The following is a 27,996-nucleotide window of genomic DNA, read 5'->3' as shown; positions in this document are numbered from 1 at the left end:
CTATCCATTCACTGCAACTGAGAAATATTTATGGAGCCTAACTTCGTCAAAGGGATAGAAAAGGTGATAGAGAGAAGTAAGACAAAAGGGACAAGATAGGAGAGAGAGCAGAGAGGAGAGCCGGAAGTGGGCGCCCGATCTGGCTTCCCATACCTCCCCGCCGGATCGGGCTGTACGCTCTACCTCCCCACTGCATCCCACAAAAGGGGAGAAGAGCAGAATATTTTCTTTTCTCTCGCGGTTAGCTTACTGCTTTAGCTGCCCAAGTGATGTCAGCCCTTTTTAACCAGAGTAGCTTAAATAAAATAAAATAAGAAACAGAGTGTAATCTGCTCTTTCTTTTGTCAGATGCTCAGATAAGATTAGTTAATCCTGGGTCAGCTTGTTGCTTCGGAAGAGTTGAAATCTCCTACAACAACAGATGGGGAACAGTCTGTGATGATGGCTGGGACATCAATGATGCTGAGGTGGTCTGCAGTCAGTTAGGCTGTGGACCGGCACTGGAGGCCCCCCGATCAGCTCAGTTTGGTGAAGGAACAGGACAAATCTGGCTGGATGATGTGTCCTGTTCAGGAAGTGAAAGTTCTCTAACTGAGTGTCAGCACAGAGGATTTGGTTCACACGACTGTGGACATCATCAGGATGCTGGTGTCATCTGTGAGATAGGTGAGATGCTTTTTGTCTCATACACAGTATTCAGTAACAAAATGGTCCATGCAGCTGTAATCAGGACAGAAATCTGTATGTTAACTATTATAATGTATACAGTGTCACTGTTTAGCTTCACTTCCTGTTCTTTTCCCTCCTTTGTGTTCATCTTTGTTCATTTTCGTCTATAGAAGCATGCATCTCATTCCCAATCACTGTCTGTGTGTTTATACTTTATTCTCCCCAAAGGGAAGGAGTTTGTAATTGTTTCTCTGTCTGTTTGTTAGCAGTCAGCATCCACAGTTTACAAGACTTTTTTTTTTTTTTTTTAAATTTTGTATGATGGTTGATACCAATGACAGCTGATTTCATTTTTGTAAAAATCAGGTCGAGGTCACACCCAATGTGAAAATCAGTAAAAACTTTATATTACCTACATTTTTCGTTATGTCTTCAAACTTCACACCAATACACTGGGCCTTTGGGATCATGAGTATCTAGGTTAGCTAAGCACTTGATCTTGACCTTCACTGTTCAAGTCCAAGGTCAAAGTTGACCTAGAAAAAAAAATGTCCAACAACCACATCAAGTAATATATCATATGAAAAGACCTGAATAGAGCTGTTACGGCATCCTTGAGATGCCATAACTGGCTGACATCATCATAAAGGCAGGCTGATATCAACAAGGTGTGATAAAAATGTTTCGGTACAGCACTTGTCCATCAGGGGAGATATGCTCAGATTTTTGCAACAGCCAATGAAGACTCACTTTTGGGGTTTGTTCTGTCTCAGTGTCTTACATTTGGATGCTCAGTTGACGTAGTTGACAGCGTTTGGATGTTGTCATTTGTTTACCTTCAAATTACTGAGTCAAGGTCATGTGGAAACTATCATTGTTTATCATCATTATTTCATCATCCTCTTGATTTATTAAAAGCATGCTTTTTACTTATTCTACTATTAGATAAGTTGAAGAAGGTAAAAACAGATTTAATAACTGCAGACTCCATTGCTTGAAAGGTTCACCAGAAAAAAAAATCTCAGAAATGTAGAACAAAAAAGAAAAAGAAAAAAAGATGTATTCTCACCACTATTAAAGTATGATTCCTGATAAAAGCTCATAATAAAATTAAAAAAAAGAAAAAAGAAAAAAAGAAAAAAAAAGTGTAGTGTAGACCTTACTCTGCAATGTAATGGTGCCAAAATATGAGCTAAATGACTTGCAAACAGACTTAGATATGGCCAAATAAATATGCTATTCTGTCTAAACATTTTAAGCAATTAAAATATGAAAATTAAAATTTAGTTTTTGTAGCTTTACATTTTTCTCATCTAGAAAACTCTGCTCTGCTCCAGAGTCAATGAGAGCTTGCTGGCAGCAAGGGAAGAGAGAAGATAGCAACGTAACTTGTAATTCAGTCACTACCTGCAACAGGGTGCTCTGCTCCTTGGTTATATGCTGAAGCATCTCCTCGTGCCGCTCCAGCAGGTCCGCCTGCAGTGATAATTCCCGCAGCACTGGGGTCGAGTCTGCTGGGTCCATTATGTAGCTGGATTGTTCTGTCACAGTGGGTGGTTAGTAATCGAACCCAAGCAAAGGACTCTTTGCGAAAGAAAACACAGAGTTTATTTACAGTGAAAGGTAAAGGTAAATATACACAGCTCTCCGACACTTTGGCTTCACGATAAGACTTTCACAGGTCCTCCTCACAGTGTGATAGTCCGTAGCAATGCAAAAACACACCGATGACCCGTGCTCAATTCTGTGAACCCTATTTATACTCCGTACTCGTGCTCCAATTTGTGACTCCACTCTTGTTCTCCGATATGTGATCCGCTCCAGTGACTCGACACTCTCCGCTCCCAACTCCTGACAACACACAAGCACACAGACATGTTAGCAAGAATATCCACAATTAGTGAGGTTTCTAACACTACGAATCACGGCTGTACTGATGAAGATTAACTCAGCAATCCAGCGTTGACTGGAGCTCGGTCGCACTGCCAAATAGGTGGCTCAGAAGACTGTAATCAGAGCGGCTGATGAGCAGCAGGTGTGGCTACCTCCAGCGCCGGAACACTTCTGGCCCTCTGACCACCAGGCCTGGTGGCGCCAGTGTCCGGCAGCCTCGCCTCTGTCAGTGCGCCCCAGGGTGGCTGTGGCTACAATGTAGCTTGCCATCACCAGTGTGTGAATGTGTGTGTGAATGGGTGGATGACTGGATATGTAAAGCGCTTTGGGGTCCTTAGGGACTAGTAAAGCGCTATATAAATACAGGCCATTTACCATTTACCATTTCTGGGTTGAGAGGTTGCAGGACAAAACATCCGGGAGCGAGAGTGTAACCAAAATCACAGAGACAAGGAAAAGAGGGAGACACAAACAAAACGCACATGGAAACAATGGGCAGGTCAGCTGGAGGACTGCCGGACCTTGACAATTAGGTATACCATCTGATAGTATTAAGATTTAACAATTTAGCTTTCATAAGAGATTGATTCGCAGCTCAATATGTAGAGTGAGCAAATGAATGATTATAATGATGAATTTATTACACACTAAATAACACTCACAAACCAAAATCAAAACACAAACTAAGTGAAAAAACACATTTTATTTATATTAACTGGTAGTCACAACAATGCCCACCTATACAGGAGTTTTCCTTTTGTGTCTGACTGGAGTCTGACCTGAGTGAGCTTTATTAGATCATTTTTAAGGAGAATTTAGTTCCAAACAAAGGTGGGATTAAGTGTAAATAAAAACAGAATGCAATGATTTGCAAATCTCATAAACATAGAAACACATCACGTGTTTACACTGAGACCATTTTAATAAAAAAATATTCACTCAATTTGAATTTGATGATAACAACAGATCTCAAAAACATGGACAGAGTCATGTTTACTACTGTGTAGCAGCCACATTTATTTTAACTACAGTCCATAAAAATCGAGTAGACCAGCTGCTGGACTTATGGGAAACGGAGGATTTAAGCTACTAAACAGTCCCGAAATTCCCAACAACAGTCCTGTTTATCATGCTTTATTACTTGATGTGTCAAAAAGGTCCGGACTGACAGGCCAATTCATCACCAGAAATCTTCTGCTACGAAGCCATGTTGTTCTAATACAGGGAGTGCAGAATTATTAGGCAAATGAGTATTTTGTCCACATCATCCTCTTCATGCATGTTGTCTTACTCCAAGCTGTATAGGCTCGAAAGCCTACTACCAATTAAGCATATTAGGTGATGTGCATCTCTGTAATGAGAAGGGGTGTGGTCTAATGACATCAACACCCTATATCAGGTGTGCATAATTATTAGGCAACGTCCTTTCCTTTGGCAAAATGGGTCAAAAGAAGGACTTGACAGGCTCAGAAAAGTCAAAAATAGTGAGATATCTTGCAGAGGGATGCAGCAGTCTCAAAATTGCAATGCTTCTGAAGCGTGATCATCGAACAATCAAGCGTTTCATTCAAAATAGTCAACAGGGTCGCAAGAAGTGTGTGGAAAAACCAAGGCGCAAAATAACTGCCCATGAACTGAGAAAAGTCAAGCGTGCAGCTGCCAAGATGCCACTTGCCACCAGTTTGGCCATATTTCAGAGCTGCAACATCACTGGAGTGCCCAAAAGCACAAGGTGTGCAATACTCAGAGACGTGGCCAAGGTAAGAAAGGCTGAAAGACGACCACCACTGAACAAGACACACAAGCTGAAACGTCAAGACTGGGCCAAGAAATATCTCAAGACTGGTTTTTCTAAGGTTTTATGGACTGGTGAAATGAGAGTGAGTCTTGATGGGCCAGATGGATGGGCCCGTGGCTGGATTGGTAAAGGGCAGAGAGCTCCAGTCCGACTCAGACGCCAGCAAGGTGGAGGTGGAGTACTGGTTTGGGCTGGTATCATCAAAGATGAGCTTGTGGGGCCTTTTCGGGTTGAGGAGTCAAGCTCAACTCCCAGTCCTACTGCCAGTTTCTGGAAGACACCTTCTTCAAGCAGTGGTACAGGAAGAAGTCTGCATCCTTCAAGAAAAACATGATTTTCATGCAGGACAATGCTCCATCACACGCGTCCAAGTACTCCACAGCGTGGCTGGCAAGAAAGGGTATAAAAGAAGAAAAACTAATGACATGGCCACCTTGTTCACCTGATCTGAACCCCATTGAGAACCTGTGGTCCATCATCAAATGTGAGATTTACAAGGAGGGAAAACAGTACACCTCTCTGAACAGTGTCTGGGAGGCTGTGGTTGCTGCTGCACGCAATGTTGATGGTGAACAGATCAAAACACTGACAGAATCCATGGATGGCAGGCTTTTGAGTGTCCTTGCAAAGAAAGGTGGCTATATTGGTCGCTGATTTGTTTTTGTTTTGTTTTTGAATGTCAGAAATGTATATTTGTGAATGTGGAGATGTTATATTGGTTTCACTAGTAAAAATAAATAATTGAAATGGGTATATATGTCCAAAGACATGCAGCTTGTGGGGATAGGTTAATTGGATAATACAAATTGCCACTAGGTGTGAATGTGCGAGTGAATCTGAGTGTGAATGGTTGTCTGTCCCTATGTGTTGGCCCTGCGACAGACTGGCGACCTGTCCAGGGTGTACCCCGCCTCTCGCCTAGACAACAGAACTCAACATTTGTACGTCATATAACTGTGACTACACAACTGTTTGACTATCCAAAGATTTACCAATCTAAATGTAGGTAATTCATTAGTGACTGCTGTTCAGTCTGATGATGATGATGCAACGTGGCCACCATATTGGTCAGATGGAGCCACGCCTCCTAAACCATGTGTGTCTGGAGTGTGTGATGTAGTAAGGTTGTGGCTGGGTGGGGTGACTTTTACATGCCATTCAGTGGAAGCCCATTGTTTCATAATCTGTTCATGTTAACATGGATGGTTTATGAGAAGGTTTTTCCATGTAATCTTTTTTCAGACATTTAAAGCAGTTGAAACAATTGATATTCTGATGATGCCTGATCGCTTTCCACAGATTCAAGAACTCCAATCCTGAGATATGTTTTCCTGCCACTGATTCTGCTTTTGGAGAACATTGCCCTTCATTTCTACTATAAGGTACATCAGAGTAAATAAAAGCATGTATGAAACTGAGTAGTAGCTGAGAAATGTAGGAACAGTAACATGCATTGTGTATCGTCTCTCCAGGTCATCAAAAAGCAGAAATCAGACAAAAAGGAGAACGATGAGACGGATGTTTCCAGAGCTGAAGAAGTGGAGGCCGAGGAGGAAGCAGTCCAAGAGATAGAATAGAATCATAGAAACAAACACACAAGTCTAAACTTTTGTTGGAATTTAGATTAAAGTTGTTTAAATACTGTTTAATTATATTTATGTTTTAAATGTCTGACACATTACTGCAGCGGCTCTATTTAACCTGCCTTTCCTCTCCAGTATAAACTCTTAATAGCGTGACTGTGACTTAAGTTTGAAAATAATCCTTCCTCCTCATCATCCAATAAACCTGACACAGGACCTGAGAGACGCAATTGACTCTGCAGTTGATCCATCTACTGTTTGATCAGATGAAGTGGTCCCAGTGGAAGAGTGTCATGGTCTTGGGTCATGGACTCAGAGGTTTGAGTTTTAGGACTTAGAATTCTTGTTTATGTTTACTTTTATTTTTCTTTGTTTCTCCTCCAGTATTTTAAAAAGTACAGATTACCTCTTCTTCTCGGAATTTTTGGTATTTTCCTTTTGAATTTATGGACTTTGATTTGTAGACCTTCAGCCACTTGGAATAAAGCTAGTTTTCAGTTTAATCTGTTGCCTGTTTCTGCTCATGTATTTGGGTTATTTTCCATGCAAAGTATGAGAGTGGGAAGCTGTCAAGAAGCACTTCTTAAGGAAGGGAAACAGGGAGGAAATGCTGCCAAATTACACAAGAACTGGACTGAGAATCAGAGACAACTGATGTTGGGGTTAGGGTATATTGCAACAATATATTGGAAGAGAACAGTGTGGTGGCCCACCAGAGGGCTCCACTCACACCCAGGTCGGGAGGAGGGGTTCTGCTGGTTTTTGGCGCAATGTGTCCAGTTGTAGTTTGGAGATGAATAAAGTCAGAATGGAGAGTTACAGCTCCTGTGTTGCCTGTACCATATCTCCACAACAGAACAAAAGGAAGTAAAAAAAAGTGGTTTGTGCTTTGAATCATTCATCAAGAAGCCTGACGAAGTAAGTTGAAGAAAATTGCCTAAGAGAATTCAGTTTCACATGGAAACATTTCTCCCACTAAAAATGTTACGTCCGGATGAACAGAATCAAACTTCGGAGATTTACTTACCTTGATGACTGAGCATGCATCAAGACATCTTTTGTCGTACTTCCTGTGTTTTCCTGCTGCACTCTGAGCTCTCACTGCTACTGCTGTAAAATGGCAAAGCTGCGACCCCTGCTGTTCATGATCAGCACTGACAACAAGACTGCAGAGAATTTTCATTAGCAGTTTTATTTCCTATTAGTACATTAAATACTTTTTCTTTTATTACCTTGTTAAATAAAGTTTATTAATTTTATGACTGCTCATCACTGCTTTTCCTACCTCACAAAGTTCAGGGTTCACCTGCTGGGCTGGGGTCGTTATTCACTCAGATTTAACTCTGGGTTATTGGCTAGCTTAGCGTTAGCATGCTGTCTGTGCTGAATCTTCCAAAGAGTCAAAGTTGTGTTAGCAGCACAGTGCAGTTGTTTCTGTCCTGGGTCCAGTTTCCACTTTAACATCACGCCCTTGGCCTTTTGTGTAATAAAATATAAATAAAATATAAATGTCCATGTCCACGCTGTAGACTGTGCCATTATTATTCCAAGGAACTGAATTACTGCAAACCAGTTCTCTACGAGAACCATTTCTCTTCAGAAAAGAAGAAAGTAAACATGAGAAGACTGTCAACAGCTGTCCGAGCTGTTTAAGAGTTATACATAGGACCACCAGTGACTTCATGCGAAATCCACACTGACTGCTTCATCAGCCCAGGACTTTTACATTTTTACATGATGTTATGTATAATTTATACCCATTATGCCAAGATTTGGGCAGTGTTGTTGACAAAAGGTGAATTGTATGATTGTTAATTACATAGCTTTTGGACCTTGGGTCAAATATAACTTCAGCAGGTGGAAGAGCATCTGCTACGAAATATTCACATTATCACCAAAGTGTGAACTGTGACAGGAAAATTCAATCATTGCTGTAAAAGAGACACAGGAACAGGGAGAAGATACACACACCTCAGAGAAATCCATCAGTTAATAAATAGTTTGAAACAGGAACCATCTATGAGGAAACACCACTAACCACTGAACCACCGTACCGTCCAGAACAATATTTTGTTGATAGCCAGTTTATTTAAACCAAAATAGAAAAGATGTGTTGGTGCTTTTTAACCATTTGCAATCATGAAAGGAGGGACCTGGACAAATATACAGGGAGTTGGAGTTCTTTCAGCCGTAAGCTTCAGGTCAAAGTGTTGAACCAGCACAGGTTTTATTCCTGTGATGTCTGCGATGTCAGACAGCATGGCTTCAGGAGATTGGGGACTCAAATGCAGACAATGGAGTCAGAGTGAGGTGAACAAAAAAAAAAAAAAACACTATAAAAAAAGCAAAGGAAAACTGAGAGAAACTAACAAAAACCTAGACTGGGGTAACTAAACATAACATACCACCTGAAAAACAGAGACCTTTAACAATAAACTTGTAAACACGGTGGAAGACAGAGTAAATGCAGAGGATGACAAGCAAACGAAGAGGAACAGAGGAACAACACACTATATAAACAGGGAATGGCACACAGGCAGGGAACACAGCTGAGGGTAATCTGACATAACAAGACAAGGGGAAGCAAAACGCAATACACTGAACACAGGACAAGGGACTATCAAAATAAAACAGGAAGCATGAGACATTCATAATAACTGAGACACTTGTGGGACTCATTTAATGGGTGGACACAGATGGATGTATTGTAATAGATACTGTCCCCCCTCCATAATGTTACCTGTTGGGGTGCTTGTTGTTGTTACTGGGTGCATTCAGTTCTTTATTACTGTATTTTGACATATACTGTGCTCATTGGCAATCCAGCTAGAATATTTTGGTCAATGATGATTCCCATGGGTGATGCTCACGCAGGCACTGGATGGGACAGCTTTGGGGTCCTGTGTGTTTTAGTGCACGGACAGCCTGCAGAGTGCAGCTACGCTAAACCAAAGTGCTTGTGTTTTCGTATTTGCAGAGCAAATGAACAAGTAAAGAGAAATGATTCTAAACTCATGCACACCTGAAAGTGTAGTTTGTCCAAGTGTGCAACACACTGACACATGGAAACATGACTGACTCGGGAACAGAGGGAAACAAAGAGACAAGGGTGTCCAGACATGAGATGTGGGACACAGGACACTCACAGAGAAGACATGGGAACAGAGACTAAACACAGGCTATGATAAATACTACGGGAGGGAGAACTACGATCTCCAGAGACATAACAACCAACGATAATTAAACCCAGGAATAACAATAATCAAAGAATATTAGGTCAGAATCAATAACACACAAATACTGGATCACAGACCCAGTACTGTGACATTTCCACCCATGGTGACCCTTACATTTTATGATTCAAACACTGGTTAAAATGTAACAGATAAAATGCTTACATACATTTGATGATTCAATGGAATTTTGTTTTAATAAGTAGGTCAGCATAAGTGAGTTTTGGTTTGTCAATGAATGCTGAACATTGTCATTAAATATGAACATTTGAAGAGACTTTCAGAATTTTGATCATTATTTCAACAAACATCATGTATTCAACTATGTTATTTTGTATTAATTTCTGGATCACGTCATTCATTGTATGTTCACAAAGCACATATGCACTCTTCCTCCACCAGATGTCAATTTTATATATAACAAGTTCATTACAATTTTTCATGGTTGCAGAAATAAACCTCCATTCTTCTGCAAACTGTGTGGCAGGGTGAGCTTGGTGGGGTGACTGCAGGGGAGGAGTGGAGCAGTGGAGCTGGTGAACATCTTCTAGTCATGCCTTCCCTATTTCGGCTGGAAGCACTACAAAGTACCAAACAATAGAGTATCAATGACAGAGACAGTGTGACCAAAATAAAAAGGCTGAAAGTGAGATTCCCGAGTTGTGTTGGATTCTTCAGTATTCTTCAATATGAAAATAACCTTTCATGAAATATAGATAGTGAAGTTGTCACTGGTACATTTTACACTGAACTAATGAAAGTACAGGCTGATCTTTGTCTAACAATTACCCAAAAAATATTTATGAAAATGTCAGAACTCAAATTGAAGTATGGTATGTTTTTAATATCACATGTCATCAGAAAGACATGGACGTGCTTCAGCCTGTGGCTTTTTGCTTGTCATACACATTTGAGTGTGACCCTCATTCAAACACTCCTTGGTTCTAATCTATGGTGGATACAGTAAAATAAATATATGAAATTAAATAGTAAATAGAAATATTCACAGCACGAGTTCCTTATTAAGTTGGTTAAGTAAAGAAAATAAGATATGTGTCTGTAAAACAGCTAGCAGTGGTTGTCCCAGCAGACCTGTACTTGCATAAATATGTACCTAAGTAGGATTGCAACATCTGATGAGACATTTGATAAGACTGGTTTCAGAGAATTTTTTTTAGCTGTCACCAACAAGTATCACTGAGGCTGAAACAAATTGTCAGCGGTTATGAAATGTTTATTTCCTCTTCATGTGCTTTCCTGTCATAGTATATCTCTTTATCGCTGTTGATGCAAATTCTTCTGTGAGCCTTTGGATTTCTTTTCACAAGTGCTGACAAAAAAATAAGAAAGCTATATGCATATGTGCAAATGCATTCATTATTTTTAATACTGAGCTGTCCTCACCACTGACACTATGGAGAGTTTACAAGGACTTGACTCATAGAAATCAAACCATTACGGTGGCCCCTAGAGACAAAGCACGTACAAACTCCAAAACACATGCAAATTCCAAAACACATGCAAACTCCAAAACACTTGCAAACTAAAGAACACACGCAAACTCCAAAACACGTACAAACTCCAAAACACTTGCAAAATCCAAAACACTTGCAAAACCCAAAACACGTACAAACTCCAAAACACTTGCAAAACCCAAAACACTTGCAAACTAAAAAACACATGCAAATTCCAAAACACGTACAAATTCCAAAACACTTGCAAAATCCAAAACACTTGCAAACTAAAAAACACGTACAAACTCCAAAACACTTGCAAACTAAAAAACACATGCAAATTCCAAAACACTTGCAAACTAAAAAACACATGCAAATTCCAAAACACGTACAAAATCCAAAACACTTGCAAACTAAAAAACACATGCAAATTCCAAAACACGTACAAACTCCAAAACATGTACAAACTCCAAAACACGTACAAACTCCAAAACACTTGCAAAACCCAAAACACGTACAAACTCCAAAACACTTGCAAATTCCAAAACACGTACAAACTCCAAAACACGTACAAACTCCAAAACACGTACAAACTCCAAAACACTTGCAAAACCCAAAACACGTACAAACTCCAAAACACATGCAAATTCCAAAACACGTACAAACTCCAAAACACTTGCAAACTAAAAAACACATGCAAATTCCAAAACACTTGCAAACTAAAAAACACATGCAAATTCCAAAACACGTACAAAATCCAAAACACTTGCAAACTAAAAAACACATGCAAATTCCAAAACACGTACAAACTCCAAAACACGTACAAACTCCAAAACACGTACAAATTCCAAAACACGTACAAATTCCAAAACACGTACAAATTCCAAAACACTTGCAAACTCAAAAACACATGCAAATTCCAAAACACAACGGAAGTGCTCCAGGACGCTAGGGGCAGTGTTGAGCTCGATTTGCAAAATAAACGGCAAGTTTGTCTGTATGGGACGGTCTAGTCTCCGTCGCGCTTCCCAGGTTGCCTAGCAACCGTGATACTAACCGCTGGAAACGTGTCATACAACTTGGTTTGACAGAAATGAGGGAGAACATATTTTGTTCATTTGTTTGTTTGTTTCTACATGAGCTTTGTGTGATTTGATAAGTATCTGAGGCTGAGACCACAGGACAGTAAAACATGATTTTTGGGCTTCATTTCTGTACTGAACAGTCATTTCAAGATTAATTAGTAAATAAGAATTAGCTGATGTTGTTCATGAGACTAAAGTCATATCACTTTGGTAATGTAAATATAATATGGCCAATATTATAGTTATTATATTAATCATTATTAGCTATTACAGCAGTGAACATGAACTCTGTGTCAAATACTGAGCTTCAGTACAGATTCAAGTTGCAGTTATTTATATGTCTTATCACCTTAAATCTTCACTCAAAGACAAGTATCTTTGACAGTGCATATATAGGTGTATCATATATAAGAGACAAATGTTGTTCCTTCATGCTGGCATTACTAAATTTGGCTCATTGCTTACATATATTTATAAAAAGAAAATGTACAAGCTGTGATAACTGTTTCTGATAAAATGAAGAGTAGACTGATATATGAAATATTCCTTTATTGGGTGAGAAAATCAGACCATGTCATAACTGCTTTAAGTCATACAGAATAGATATCAGAGCCTTAAACAGCCTGGCTTCTGCTAAATGGGTCAAACTGGGCAGAAAGTAAACAAACACATAACATCCTTACAGAATATGATGTAACACTATAGATCAACTTAGCTCAGAATATATAAAGCACATAAACAATTACAGCAATATGATGCAACAAACACAGCAGTGCTACTGATCCAAAATACTCAAAGCTTCATAGAACTGAAACAAACATTTGTTTTTAGCTCCATTCTGCTGCTGATACATACTTTAGGTTTCTGAATATTACACTTGTTGCTGCCTTTCATAGTGTGTAACTTGAAGGCCCTGAGTACTTTCTCCCACACTGAAAACACTGGAATGATAAAATTATTTGAACATTACCTAATAAGACTGATTCAGGACAGACAATTAGTTATTTTAAACTTTTCTAGCAGTCCTTCACAAACAGGGAACAGTCTGTCTATTCTCTCCATCTGTCAGCTGCTGCTGGCTCTTCCTCCTCCTCTTCCTCACACACTGTTGAGTTTGTCCTGGTGGATCATCAGGGGTGCAAAGCCTCACAGATGATGTGCAGCAGTGGGTCCCTCAGTCTGTCCTCACTCTGGACACTTGCAGTCGTCACACATGGAAATCAAATGTGTGATAAGCTGCAGGATTCAAACACAAGTGTGACTTATAAACACATGTTCATACTTTTATTACACAATCAGAGAGAAAGAAACAGAGAGAGTGCAGGACAGACAGACAGGTGACAGTCTCAGGTGTATACACTGCTACAAAACAGCACAAAAGAAGGAGGATTTAGTGTTTGTGTTATTACGAAACAAGAGGAGTTCCCAGATGGTACAGTGGACACACATGTGTGACTCCTGTGATTAAAGCATCTTTCTTTCAGCTTAACGAGTGAACCGTCAGCTCGTTCAAACACACGTTAAAGTCCGTTTGGCTCGACACCACCGAACAGAGGCAGCAATATAACACAGCTAACATTAACAGTGCAGTGAATCCTGCTTGTGCTGTGATATTCAGGACTGCAAACCGAGCAGCATCACTGACTTTCAGCTTGTTGTGTTTGTGGATATATGACTGACTTTAATTATCCACAAAATCATCACAATCTCTGTAAGATTAAGGTCGACTATATATATTTTTTTAAAGTAAAGGCTTTAAAACCAAGTTAATTCTGAAAGTACAGACATGACTAATGTCACATAACTTTCCCGACATGTGGCCAACAATAATGGTTTAATGTTCTTCATTAAAAAAATATTTGCGCATAAATAAGTGACATAATATTCAGTACTTACTTCTGAAAGTTTACACTTCCTCCGCTCCGCTTCCACCGTTTTTTTTCGGCAAAATTATCCACACCACCACCGCACTATGAAGTCTGGGATATGTTGGGCCATGAAGGCTACACCGACCCATCCTTAAAATTCAGGGAAATTATGGACGCATTTGAGGGCCGCATTTCGAGCAGCCTTTGAATTGGGAAAGCCTTCTCTTGTCGCTGTGACGTAATCGGCCTTAAAATGCGGCCTTTAAGGCTGCAAACCCCAAATCCGGTCATTGGTACTTCCTGGCTTGTGTAGTTACTAGGTAACAAAAGCTCAACACTGCCCCTAGCGTCCTGGAGCACTTCCGTTGTGTTTTGGAATTTGCATGTGTTTTGGAATTTGTACGTGTTTTGGATTTTGCAAGTGTTTTGGAATTTGTACGTGTTTTGGATTTTGCAAGTGTTTTGGAATTTGTACGTGTTTTGGATTTTGCAAGTGTTTTGGAATTTGTACGTGTTTTTGAGTTTGCAAGTGTTTTGGAATTTGTACATGTTTTGGATTTTGCAAGTGTTTTGGAATTTGTACGTGTTTTGGATTTTGCAAGTGTTTTGGAATTTGTACGTGTTTTGGATTTTGCAAGTGTTTTGGAATTTGTACGTGTTTTGGAATTTGCATGTGTTTTTTAGTTTGCAAGTGTTTTGGATTTTGCAAGTGTTTTGGAATTTGTACGTGTTTTGGATTTTGCAAGTGTTTTGGAATTTGTACGTGTTTTGGAATTTGCATGTGTTTTGGAATTTGCATGTGTTTTGGAGTTTGTACGTGCTTTGTCTCTAGGGGCCACCGTAGGGCTTTCTTCCAATTACGATATCCAACAGCTAAAGTAAAAACACTTTTGGGAACATCAGAAAGTGAAAAATGCCAGCAAGCAAAACAGTAACAAAAGTCTCTACTCTGGGAATATTCCAACCAAGGGTGTAATTTTGTACCATTCTGGGCAGAAGCTTCTCCTGCTGCAGCCTTGATATGTCTTAGGAAACCTCAGATAATTTCTTCAAATTCAGATAGACATCTTACCATGGGGATCACTTTGAATAGTCTCAGGGAACTCGGGCTCTCCTCCCCTCTGCTGTCTGACCCTATCCACTCCTCTGTCTTGAAGTGTGTATCTATTTCTTCATCCTCTGTTGCTTTCCCCATTTCAATTTCGTGTGCTGGCTCAGCTTTTTGCCCTAGCACAGCTTGTTCTGCTTCTCTTTTTGCATCGTCACTTTCTCCTGTTATGCTATCCGTACCTACATCTGCTTTGTCTTCCTGATCCCTCCTCTCTGTGGAACAAATCAGTGATACCTCCCTTTCTCTTCAGATGTCTCAGAAGTTTCTGAAATTATGTAAATGCAGATTTAACATTACTGTTACTACTAAAACTAAAATGCATTGGTTTACTCAAATTAACGTTTGTCTTACCATTATCACATTTTTTTATGATAACTGCAGTTTTCAACATTAACTGAGAGTTTTCCTCGTTTTTCAGGATTTATTGGACTAATAAAACTTACCTTTATGCCTTTTTTATAGTGTACCAATTAACTGTCTGTGTTGAAATCTGAAATGCCCACAGTGCTGATTTAAAACGTCCTCTGGAGCCAATCAGACCAGTGCCTCGGTTGCCACTGACAACAAAGAAAAAAAATGTTTGAAGGGGACACTATGGGCTGAAAGGTTTTTCAGGAGACAGGGGACATTATGCAGTGTATTCAGTTTTATTTATATACAGTGTTAATTAAACCCAGAACTGCTCAATGCAGTAATGCTGACTTATTTTAATAAACAACATTGTCGTTATGTAAAAAAAAGGGAGGCGCTACACACTTTGTGTGTATTTATTTATAGCCTATTACCTTTGTTCTTTTTCAGGTCACTTAAAGATTAGTTTTTAATTTAACCTGCTGGCTTCTGAGTACTGGCATTACATTTGTGTTCATCTCATTACACATTTCATGAGGGATCACAATTGCATATTCATTCTGAACACAATAAACATTCAAATCATAATTTATGACTAATTAACTGTCTAACAATATAACCAGGAATACGAATGACTCTTCCTATATATGATCATCTTTGCGCATATGTTTCACACAATGATCAAAACCAAACAGTGCCTATTATTAATTGTAAATACAATAATGCTACATAACAGCACCAAAATCGTTTTAGCTTACCAGTGTGTAACACACCAGCTCGTATGATAGTCTGTCCCCTGGTGTCTCTACCACACTCTTGAGATAAACGGCAAACTAAACCAAAACTGCACCTATCGACGTGTGATCCTGGTTGAGTTACACTCACTGTGCAACCTGAATAGACTGATTATATCACTTATTCTACCAGTACTGACAAGAAGAAAAACAAATTTATTAGGAGTGAGCCCTGGTCTTAACTTTTCTTTCCTTGAGGATGAGCAACAATGTCATTGTGTTCACAGCAAACTTGAACACCTGGATTGAAACATTACTGTTTACAAGTATCCAAACGTGTTATATTTAGCATGATTCTAAATTTAGTGAATCCTTGGCTTAATTGCTACATGGTTTGATTTTTTGTTTCTAAGTAAAGCTCAGTAAAAGTCATTTGGAACAGAATTCTTTTATTTTTTTTATAGTAAACTGTTAAAAGTTTTCTTTTGTGTTCTATTAACAGAAATTGATGTTAAATAACCATACCTGATCACTGAGTATGTAGTTGATAAGAGTTGTAATTAAGAATATTTTGTTATTACAGTAAAATTTTCTGGATTTTTCCTAAAGAATAAACCCCTTTTACTTTGTCAGAATACATGTAAAAACCCATTTACACTTGATATAATCAAAAATGTAGAGATAATTATGAATCCTGTTAATAGTGTAACAACAGTACTGTGACTTTTGATGGATTGTATATCATTTTATTACATTAATCATGGACCAAAGATTTGTCAACAGTGATTTTCTGAAACTCTAAGTCTGATTACTTGTAATATAACAGTGTTCAACCATATTTTCATTGTTTTTACAAATGTAAATTCTTGAATTTACAAACAAAATCTGCACGTATACACAAATTTATTTTTCATAATGGTAAGTTTCTGTTAATTGACAGTATTTCTCTGGTTTCCCAGTGAATATTATGTTCTCCTGATTATTTTTCTATTTTCTTAACAGTGCAGGTTTATATAAATTATCACTGAATGAGAGGTACTTCGACTGACAGCATCAGAAATAAACTGACGAGTTGATGAGTTTGTCTGTGATTTTCCTCACATGAAATAAAAAGCAGAAATATGCACAGCTTTCCTTCCTTACTAATAAGTTGCCAGATAAGTTAAAAAATAATAAATCTGAGCAAAATATAATTGCGCTGTAATTGGACATTTGGCTTTCTGGTGCAAGGTTTGATGCAATGCATCCACTAAATGTTGCAATTGCAACATTTAGTGGTTTTAGACATCTACCACTTAAAAAAAACTGTCAGTGGTTAAAAACTTTGAGGTTGGCGTGTAAAGTGTTTCGTTCCTTTTCATGTGCTTTACCCCCATAGTATATCTCTTTCTCTCTGTTGATGCAATTTCTGCTATGAGCCTTTGGATTTCTTTGCACTAGTCTTGGCAGACAGAGACCTTGTGCTGCACTTTTAGATATGTTAAATGGTCGTGGTCATCATGTTTGTTGCTCTTGCTTTCCAATGATCCAAATGCCTTCTTTGTAGATTATATTCATAAGATTTTTTTATGTGAAAATATTGTTAAGAAAAGAGTTTCTTGCTTTATCTTCATCAGGAGAGGCAAAAACAAGAACAGATGGTCATGAGGGGCTGAGTGGAGAAAGGAGCTTAGTTAGCAGTCATTTATTTTTTAACAGTGTAGCACAAATATCGATGTGTTAATCTGTGTATCTGTGGTTTAGCTTTTTGCACTATCACAACTGTTTGAGTCTGTAGGCGGAACAAATTCCTGCAGCCTTCAGACAGCTGTAGCGAACTACAACTATCAAGGAGTAACCTTCACTTCAGCTTTCTAACTCTTGTGAACGCAGAACTGGTAAGAATACCAATGCATTTTTATTGCATCTGGCTGAACACAAAATTAAACTTTAATAGTGAACTTTTTTTTTCTGTGTGATCACTAGAAGAATAAAACTGGAAGAAAAGAAGCACCAAAGATGGTAGCGCCTGTCAGTAACATTCAGAGATGAACATAGTTTGAGACGTAATCTTTAATTCCATTTAGATTTGGGTGTTCAACTTGAACTAGTGCCGCACATACGTATTTCTTTTATTTCATGCAGGTGCCAAACTGTATGAAATGAACAAAGTTTTTACTTTCTTCTCCTGCTTTGTTACATGTCTTCTCAGATTTTGTTTGTTGTACTTTGTAATTTTTAATTTAGACAAATAATGGAAATGAACAGATGTTTAAAGGGAAAACCAATACAGTCTGAAGCATTTGCATAGACCACAGATTTAACTTCAGTTTTCTGCCACGCATCATTTTACACAGAAAACATTTTGTTTCTCAGTCATGTGGACACAGAGCAGCGTCTTCTATTTGGCCATTGGTGAGATGCATTTTATATCATTTTATTATTTTCTGTCTTTGGTATACTAACAGTCAGTTTAAGTTTCTTAAAGATTTTCTGTTATTTATCGTATCCAAAGAAGAAAAACAAATAATTTTTTGTCTTTTTACAGTTGCTACAGTCTCTTATCTGTCTGCATCTTCAGCTGCTACAGGTCAGTCTCTTTTACCATTTCTGTTAGTGGAAGTTTTCTGTTGTTTCTGTTGTTTCACATGCAAACATTTTCTGTAAGTAGTATACACATAATGTGAATTGTATAAAATGAATGAATACAACATGATCATTTAAGAAGAAAACTGTACCTACTATTTGTTAATTTAACAGAGAATAAGAGAATGGTAGCAAGGTCTACTTGTTAAGAAAAAAACTGTACTTGGATGTGGACATAGCTTAAAGCACCACACTGAGCTTTATTGCTGGGTAATTAGTAAAAGGGTCCACCTTCTTTTCTAAAAATTTCCCTAAAATTTTGAAAATTCCACACAGTCACATTGCAGGTGTTTTTTCTCCGCAATGTCCTCTCTGCATGAAGTCAGTTTCCGTACTACATCGTTTCTTATGTTAATGTTAATTGCTATAGATGTTGCACCACAGAGTGTCTGCACTAAACCCACTCGTTTCTGTTCAAAATCATGATATGAAATATGAGTGGTTGCAAAATTGTTCCTGACTAAACCCTTACACTTCTTACTATTTTAAATTAATTTTAATTTAATTTAATTTAATTAAAAAATTAAATTGAGAATGGCTTGTATGGCAAACGGGCCAATGAAATGGAGAGCTATTTTCTTAGATAAAGTTCTCAGGGGAATGTACCTGGAGGAGAGCCACACCTTTCTGGCCAACTCGATAGACCGGAGCAGGAGTGTGATCAGTAGACCGCCATGCTCGCCTGCAATGACTTATGTGTTGTTGAATGGAGGGGTCAGCCAACTCACCCTCTGTGATAAAAAGTAGCTGGGGTTGGCACCCCAGCGACACGTCAAAAGGGGACATCCCAGTGGCAGCTGACATGCTCGAGTTTTGGGTGTACTCCATCCATGCCAACTGCTCGCTCCAGGTGGACCAACAATGTCACTGAACGAACTGGGGTTTGGTGGACTCAGGTCTGGTTGCAGCCTGGGTCCACCATAACCTGGCAAGTACCTCTTTGGCACCTTACCCGGAACCCAGTGCATCTCTCCTGGACCAGGGGATGGTGTCCAGCGACATGGAACACCTGTGCCCCCTCCATCACTGGACACTCCTGCCAGAGTGGCAGGGGTGGCACACCTTCAGCACTCCTGTCCTAATGCTCGTGGTCCCCCCAATGAGCTGAGCATGGTGTCTATAGCACCCTGGACCTGCAGAGACACAGAAGAAGGTGGAAAGAAATGGCCACTGCTCTGTGACAGCCAACCTCTGCTGTGAAAAGCCACAGCTTGGGAGTCCGGAAGCATCACCAGGGGGAGTAGCAGCAGTGCCAGTGAGGAACCAGACCGAGCAACAAGATTTTTCTTTTCTTTTTTGGCCTTTTTCAGCTTTATTTAATAGATACAGTGAAGAAAGCACAGGAAAGCAGGGGCAGAGAGAGAAGGGGGACGACATGCGACAAAGGACCGCGGATCAGATTTTAACCCAGGGCGGCCACTCTCAGCCGTATAGCATATCAAATTCCTGTGCTTTTGTGCTGAGGAGTTTTTGTTTTCTGTTCTCATACTGATCCCCTATCAGGAGCTAAGTCTGAGTAGAGTTCTCTTTTTCCTCCGCCACTGCCCTATTGTGTTGTACATTTCATTGTTTTTCTTTACGCTACCGATTCTGACCTGTCTCCCCAATGTGTTGTTTGTATATTGTATGTATGGTTGGAAGAGGTCCAGTTTCACTGCAGTCAACTGCACGTGACAAATAAAGGCTTCATCATCATCATCATCATTGCTTTAATAATGTCTAATAAAGCAGAATAAATTTTAAACCAATTTTTATTGAAAATTCTAATGGTGAAAAAACAAACATAATGTTTAAAAAGTGTTTGTACATTATTATTTCATATTTTGATAGTTAAAGTAAATAGAATTTACACAAAAAGAAAAAACACGAAAACAACTTCTTTAAAAACATCTGAATTCAAGAATTTTAAAAGAAAAAATGTTGTCATATTTTCAAAGAAATTTAAGAAGACACAGGAAGCTTTAAAAAAACAACAACGGGGAATACAATTTTCCATTTCCTCACTGCATTTCCTTATTTAATTTGGGTTTGTTTGTTTTTTTTTACTGTTTTTGCTTTCAGCAACATTATTACTTCTTTGATTTTAAGTCATCAAAAACTAATAAATATATTATATAATTATCTCTTTCTCTTGTTAGATGTTCAAATAAGATTAGTCAACCCACATGAGTCAACTCGTTGCTCTGGAAGAGTTGAAATCTATCACAACAACAGCTGGGGAACAGTCTGTCCTTATGGATTGGACATAAATGATGCTGAGGTGGTCTGCAGTCAGTTGGATTGTGGACCGGCACTGGATGTCACTCGGGAGGACGTTTTTGGAGAACGAACAGGACAAATCTGGTTAACTGATGTGTCCTGTTCAGGAACGGAAAGTTCTCTAACTGAGTGTCAGCACAGAGGATTTGGGAAACACTACTGTGGAGATTTTTGGTATGCTGGTGTCATCTGTTCAGGTGAGATAAATTCAGGATTATTCATCACCATCTTATTATTTTTACCATCTAGAAGTGTTGTTTGTTGTTGGTGTAAATTTTGTGTTAAAATTCAGGGTGAGTGATCAACCTGAGCTCATACGTGAGCTTAATGTGCAGTAATGAGCAATTATATGATTCAGTATGGATAGAGGTGTAATACAAGGAGAAATATGTTCTTTGTTCATCACACTTTGAAGCTGCCAGTGTCACACCACAGTGGGATTATGTGGATTTTTTTCATTTGTGTCATTAACTGTTTGTAAAGGTTATATAATTGAAACACAAATGAGTCTAATGAAACTACCATCATTATTACCATCATTAACAAGTAATCAAAACTCAAAATATACTATATGCTCTATTTAAAATTAAATAGGTTATTTGTTTTCTGCATTTAGGTGTGCGTATCAGATTAGCTGGTTCTGGGTCCACTCCGTGTGCTGGAAGAGTTGAATACTACTATAAAAAACGTTGGGGAACAGTCTGTGATAATGACTGGGACATAAATGATGCTGAGGTGGTTTGCAGACAGTTAGACTGTGGACCGGCACTGAAAGCCACTCAATCAGCTCAATTTGGTGAAGGAAAGGGAGACATCTGGCTTGATAATGTGGCTTGTTCAGGAAGTGAAAGTTCTCTAACTGAATGTCAGCACAGAGGATTTGGGACGCACAACTGTGGACATCATCGGGATGCTGGTGTCATCTGTTCAGGTGAGATGTTCTTTGGATCATGTAAAATATGACTTAAAGGCTGCTGTGCACCTTACAACCACTAACAGTAGCCCATTATTTAATTTTCATTACCGACGTTTCCTCAAACAAATCTTACTTACGCAACTAGCCCCTCCCCTATTTTCCCTGTGTTGTCATGCACTTTGTAGAACAGAGTTTAGAGTGGCAGATGTAGTTGATGATGGACAAAGAAGGTGAAACGGTGGATCTGAAAAGTTACGTGAGAAATAGAAAAAAGAAATAGATGCAGTAAAATGTGTCAAATTGATGGTCATGTTAACTGTCAGGGCTGCTGCTGCTGCAACGTCAACAGTAGTACCAGCAACAGAGTGAGGACGTGACAGAGAGGAAGGTCTGATTAACAAGCACAAAAAATCCCAATAATATCAAAATAAAAAGTAGATGGAAGTATATAATTAGGAAGGGAGAGATTCAAGTAAAATGAAAAACTTCGACCATGAGCCACTGCTAACAGCCAAAGTGAAGCTTTGAATTGTCACTTGCCACCTGCAACATGACATATCATTAGGTTTAGTGCTAATTCATTCTTCGTTTTTTTACTTGCTGTTTCCTGTTTTACTTTGAAGGTTACTTTAACCTTGTGATGTGCTTTGGAATTGTTAGCCTGTGTCCATCTGTCTTTGAAGACTGCATTTTGTCCTCAATAACACATACATGTGTTTATAGCCTATGTAGTGCTGTCTTCTCCTTGGTTTGACTGTGTTCTCCCAGTGTAATTTGTTTTTATTGTTGTTTTGGTTTAGTTTGTTTGTTTGTTTTTGTATTCTCTTTTGGATTTTTGCAATAGCCAAAAACTTCTCACTTTTTGGTATTTCACCTGTCGTGTATTTGGATACTCTCTTGAGCTTGTGTAGCTATTGTGCTACTATTGCCATTTTCTTTCCTGTTGAACTTCATATTACTGTATTTTCTTTGATAAATGTATCTGACAGATGTTAAAATTGTTGCCTTCATTAAATAACACTAAACTTTACAATCATAATCAAGTATATTTCTTTTGTTTAGGAATCAGACTAGCTGGGTCTCAGTCCCCATCCTCTGGAAGAGTTGAAATCTATCACAACAACAGCTGGGGAACAGTCTGTGATGATGGCTGGGACATAAATGATGCTGAGGTGGTCTGCAGACAGTTAGTCTATGGGACGGCCCTGGCAGCTCCTAAAGAGGCTCATTTTGGTGAAGGAAGTGGACCAGTCTGGTTTGATGGTGTGGCCTGTTTTGGAAATGAAAGATCTATAACCCAGTGTCAGCTTGGAGAATTCGGGAGCAGCTGTAGACACCATAAAGATGCTGGAGTCATATGCTCAGGTACAGCTCTCATTAGTTCTTCACGCGTTGTTTTATCAGCCACTCAGTTTAGATGTGTCAATGTGTGTTTTGTGCCAAAATTATAGGTAAGCTGTTGAAATGAGTTCTTATACTAAGTATATTGTGTCATATTCAGCAATGAAATGCTCTTCAGCTGTAATCCACAGAGAAATATGTTGTTCATCATCCTGCTGAAACAAAAATGTGGGTCTTGTCAGTTGTATCTCCAACTGAACTTCAGATGATTAAATCTTGTACAGAAATGACTAACAAAGATTGGCAAATAGCTGCTGCCGTAAACCCACAATAAACATGACAGTTTTTATTTAAAAGGCGTATTCTATGTGTTCAGGTGTAGCCATCAGATTAGCTGGTTCTCTGTCGACTCGCTGCTCTGGAAGAGTCGAAATCGCCTACAAGAAAACATGGGGAACAGTCTGTGATGATAACTGGGACATAAATGATGCTGAGGTGGTCTGCAGAGAGTTAAACTGTGGAACAGCCCTGAATGCCACTCGGTCCGCTCACTTTGGTGAAGGAACAGGAGAAATCTGGCTGGATGATGTGTCCTGTTCAGGAAGTGAGAGATCTCTGACTGAGTGTCAGCACAGGGGATTTGGGATACACAGCTGTACACACAGCAAGGATGCTGGTGTCAGCTGTTCAGGTAAAAAGAAATAATCATTATAAAGACATAATCAACATATTAGAATATTTTTACAGTATTGCAATCATTTCATCATCTTATGGTGTGTGTCTCTTACTGCATTTGTGTGAAGAGGTACATTTCAGTGTTTCTGACATGTTTAGCAGAAAAGTAGCTTCATCACATCTTTCTTTGTCAAAATCTTTCACGGGTTTCTCCCATTTTTTTGCAAAGAGCAAAAAGAAAACTTCCTTCATGAAACTTAAAGCTTTTCCTGTGAAACTTATGATGTAGCGGTCCAACTTTTGTACCAAGTTAATTTGCTTTGCTTCCAAGTTGCAAATCTGAATTTCTTTTTGTTTTTTCCTTTGTAAATAAAAACAAAACAAAACAAGAATATGAAGCTAAGAATACTCTTAACTAAGAATACGTGATCGCAACTCAAAACACTGGGACGAAGATCCAGGACCATGAAAAATATCTGGCAAACAAACTGCTGGAAAGCAGCAACATCATGAGTGTGAACTGTCAAAACAATAATATTTTATCTGATTGGAACATCTTATGATAACATTCAACACTGAAGCACATAAATAAAACTGTTCTTTAGTAGTTTTTTATGATCAGTGAGCAGCTCAGCATGCAGAGTGAGTAAATGAGTGTAGTCATGAACTAATTCCACACTGAATAACACTCATTCCATTAAAAAAGTGTTTGTTTTATGTTATGCTCATTGTGCCCAGGTGTGCCAGTCAGATTATCTGGAAGCACTTTGTGCTCTGGAAGAGTCGAAATCTTTTACAACAACACTTGGGGAACAGTCTGTGATGATAACTGGGACATAAATGATGCCGAGGTGGTTTGTAGAGAGCTCGGCTGTGGAACGGCACAGAGTGCTGCTGTATCAGCCCGCTTTGCTGAGGGAAGTGGATCCATCTGGCTTGATGATGTGGACTGTTCAGGAAGTGAGAGATCTCTGACTGAGTGTCAGCACAGAGGATTTGGGACACATGACTGTACACACAGTCAGGATGCTGGTGTTGTCTGCTCAGGTGAAAAATTAAATTGTTTCTTATTATATTATTAATATAATAAGGTAAATGTTTTACCATTTTAATTGGATCCTCTCTCTGTGACTGCTATTTCCTCAGTGATCCTCCCAAAGCCCAGAATCTCCATGAATCCTGCTAATAAAGTTAAGTGGAGAAGTGATCTCAGCATCACTTGTTCAATATCACCTCAAAGCCAACAGCTCCTACAAGGAGAATTTACTCTGAAGCAGATTTCAGGCTCATTCAGTCAGACAAAACCATCAACTACCAACTCTGCTACATTCAAGATCCTCAAAGTAGATTTTGACAAGGATGGATTGTACCAGTGTGAATATTCACACGACTCCAGCATCTCCACAAGTGACTCTGCTAACATCTCTGTTATTGGTAATAAAATGTACTATTGTTTATATTACAGTGATTTCTTTGACAGGACCAATACTGTGTACTTGTTACACCCACTACAGGTTATTAGTATGACATCACATCCATTAAGATAAGAAATACCAGCAACACTCACTCCCCAATCATCTCTTTGAGGGCATGAACTAAATTCCATTGCATGCCAATATATACTGCGACCAATAAATAAAAATTGACATGATCTTAATCATATTCATGTGACTATATTATCTGCAAACCATGAAAATATTCATCTATGCAGGAGTTTGCCTGAGTGAGCTGTAATAGACAATAGCTATGGAGAAACAAGTACAACACATTTCCAAAAATGTTGGGCTGCTGTGTAAAATCAAAGTAAAAACAGGAAGCAATGATTAGCAAATTTCATAAACCAATATTATATTTACAATTGAACACTGAAAGAGTGTTTGACCTGAGAAAATATACGATTGTAAGAAAAATACGAAAATAGGAAAAATAGTTTTCATTTTTACTTCCTAAAATCTGGGTCATGTTTACCACTGTGTAGCATCCCCTCACCTTTCAACAGTCTTACGTCCCCAAGATGGAAGTCTGGGGGAGTGTATGGGGAGCAACAATGAATAAAGCCTGGACAGAAAGAAAGAAATGAAAAAATGCAGAAATGGTAAAATCATAGATTTTATTCTTAACACAAAGAGACCCCAATGCCGTTATATCAATATCAAAACAAGAAAGGAAAACCACAACACAAATTTGTCTATCCAAAGGGAGGGAAAAGACAACGACACCTGGGTCCTGGAGAGAGCAAAGGTCACACAACACAGGTGTGTTAGAGCTGTAACAGACAGCCTGTAAGTATCTGTGAACTGAGGAGATTAGCTGCTTGACTTTTGGAAAAGGACTGTACTGCAGGGAGTCAGCTCCCGGACTCCTCTAACATGAATAGTATTGTCTTGCGGAAATATGCAAGTCCTTCCCCAACCTCACTCCCTCTTTTTCCTTCAGTGCCACCCTCACAGGCTGAAAGCTATGACATTAAATCAGTGGTATAGAGATTTTCTGCCATTAGTTGGTACCTCTTTTTCACTATAGTTTCTTGTTCTCTTGTATTTGTTGTTTCTTTTGTTCTCAGTGTCACTGGAGCAGCCCAGTATCTCTGTGACGTCTCCAAATGGAGGACTGGTCAAGGTTCCTGAAGGTGCAGAAATCATCAAGGGTTACAGCTTCATCTTCACCTGCACAACTAGTGTACACTATACAGGAGCTGTTTTCTTTCTCATCTTCACTCGCTCTAATATGAAATACAACATGACATCTGTCAACAACTCAGCCTCCTTGAGTTTTCCTGTAGCTGACCTTGAACATGATGCCGACTACAGCTGTGTGTATGAGATAACAGTGTCATCAAGGAAAATCACTGCTCAAGAGGCTCAGTGGATTCATGCCTTTGTGATATGTAAGTAGACAGATGAACTCAACATTTCTATTTGCTGTTGAATGGCAGTAAATGAATGACATAGATCACTAGATTCACTGCAACATATTTACATGGTTTTTTTAAACATCACTCCAATAATGCAGTAAAGAATAAAGAAAGTATCTGGAATACAAATAAAACTTATTCCTTTTCTATTTTTTAATTGTATTTTTTGTGAGTACATGATTGAACTCAAACATAACCATGCCAATTGTTATGAGCGGCTGATGAACAAAGAAATAACCCCTGCTGAGAACCTGAGAAATTGTGGGTATACACTGGAAAATACATCTAATAAATGTTTTTTTTTTCCAGTCCTTTAAAAGAGTCTCACTTTAAGACCCTCATATCATAAAACTGAAGCTAAACACCTAAAATAACAATCTAAAGGCTGTCTAAAGATTTGCAAGCCTATCTGTAAGTAGTTCATTAGTAGCTACTGTTCAGTCAGTGATGCAATGTGGCCACCACATTGTGTCTGGGACATTTAAGTGTGATGGGGGTATGGGTGGGTAGAATTTTATATGCCACTTACTGGTAGCCCATCATTTAATATTTCTTTTATGTTAAATAGCACGATTTACAGGGAGTGTTTTTAATATATATATATATATATATAAATTTTGTTTTCTAAATTTTGTTTTGTATATATATATATATATATATAAACAAAACAAAATTTAGAAAACAAAATTTATATATATATATAAATTTTGTTTTCTAAGGCTTTTAAAACCTCACTCTCACTGATGATATACTGATGATACAGATCTCTGTCTACAGATTCAAGAACTTCAGTCCTGAGATATGTTTTCCTACCACTGATTCTGCTTTTGGAGAACATTGCCCTTCATTTCTACTATAAGGTACATCAGAGAAAATAAAAGCATGTATTAAACCAAGTAGCAGCTGTGTAGGAACAATAACATGGATTGTGTCCCGTCTCTCCAGGTCTCCAAAAAGCAGAAACCGGCCAAAAAAGAGAACGCTGAGACGGATGTTTCCAGAGCTGAAGAAGTTCACGCTGAGGAGGAAACAGCAGAAGAGATAGAATAGTCTTACGCGCACACGTGCACACACGTGCACACACACACACACACACACACACACACACACACACACACAGGTGGAGAGGCTTTCACCCAAATATGATTTCTCACAGGTTGATAAATAAATACAATAAGAAAAGAATTTGCTCTTTAGTGACAAGGTTCAACTATAGAGCACACAACAAGGTGAAGAATAGAGTGAAAACAATGTAAAAAACAGGATGAAAATGTGTGTTTCTTATATAAATTTGTGGAATCTTGAGGCATGTTAAGATTCGTGTATATACTGTATGATTTCCTTTTACATATATACCCTAAAAACCCATAAAACTAGAAGACAGAACTTGCTCTGTAAGCACTGATGTTACTACGTGTCAAATCTCTATTTTGAGAACTGCTTAAGATAAAATGGAAGCAGAGACATATATTTTTTATGTTCTTTGA

The 27,996-nt window shown here is 38.6% G+C and overlaps 1 protein-coding gene across 1 annotated transcript; it reads left to right on the top strand.

Moving 5' to 3' along the window:
• The first annotated feature begins 30 nt into the window (after positions 1-30).
• LOC146613538 (scavenger receptor cysteine-rich domain-containing protein DMBT1-like) lies at positions 31-27,559 on the top strand. The gene is made up of 12 exons (XM_085378559.1): positions 31-76; positions 349-666; positions 20,543-20,860; positions 21,280-21,594; positions 22,046-22,051; positions 22,642-22,944; positions 23,297-23,611; positions 24,334-24,642; positions 24,742-25,029; positions 26,159-26,482; positions 27,287-27,369; positions 27,455-27,559. The coding sequence occupies exons 1-12, from the start codon at positions 31-33 to the stop codon at positions 27,557-27,559; spliced, it is 2,730 nt and encodes a 909-aa protein (XP_085234685.1).
• The last annotated feature ends 437 nt before the right edge of the window (positions 27,560-27,996 follow it).

The sequence above is a fragment of the Diplotaxodon limnothrissa genome, linkage group LG18 (genome assembly GCF_057381915.1).
Source record: "Diplotaxodon limnothrissa isolate DT_005_m linkage group LG18, D_limnothrissa_male_GT1.1, whole genome shotgun sequence".
NCBI lineage: Eukaryota > Metazoa > Chordata > Actinopteri > Cichliformes > Cichlidae > Diplotaxodon > Diplotaxodon limnothrissa.
Note: the sequence above shows the minus strand (reverse complement) of the source record. Positions and strands in the feature narration are given on the sequence as shown.

Excerpts from the sequence above, each read along its gene's own strand:
- LOC146613538 (XM_085378559.1), top strand. The coding sequence starts at position 31 with ATGGAGCCTAACTTCGTCAAAGGGATAGAAAAGGTGATAGAGAGAA. Across the intron at positions 20,861-21,279 it reads TGCTGGTGTCATCTGTTCAG|GTGTGCGTATCAGATTAGCT; the intron begins GTGAGATAAATT and ends TTCTGCATTTAG. Across the intron at positions 22,945-23,296 it reads TGCTGGAGTCATATGCTCAG|GTGTAGCCATCAGATTAGCT; the intron begins GTACAGCTCTCA and ends CTATGTGTTCAG.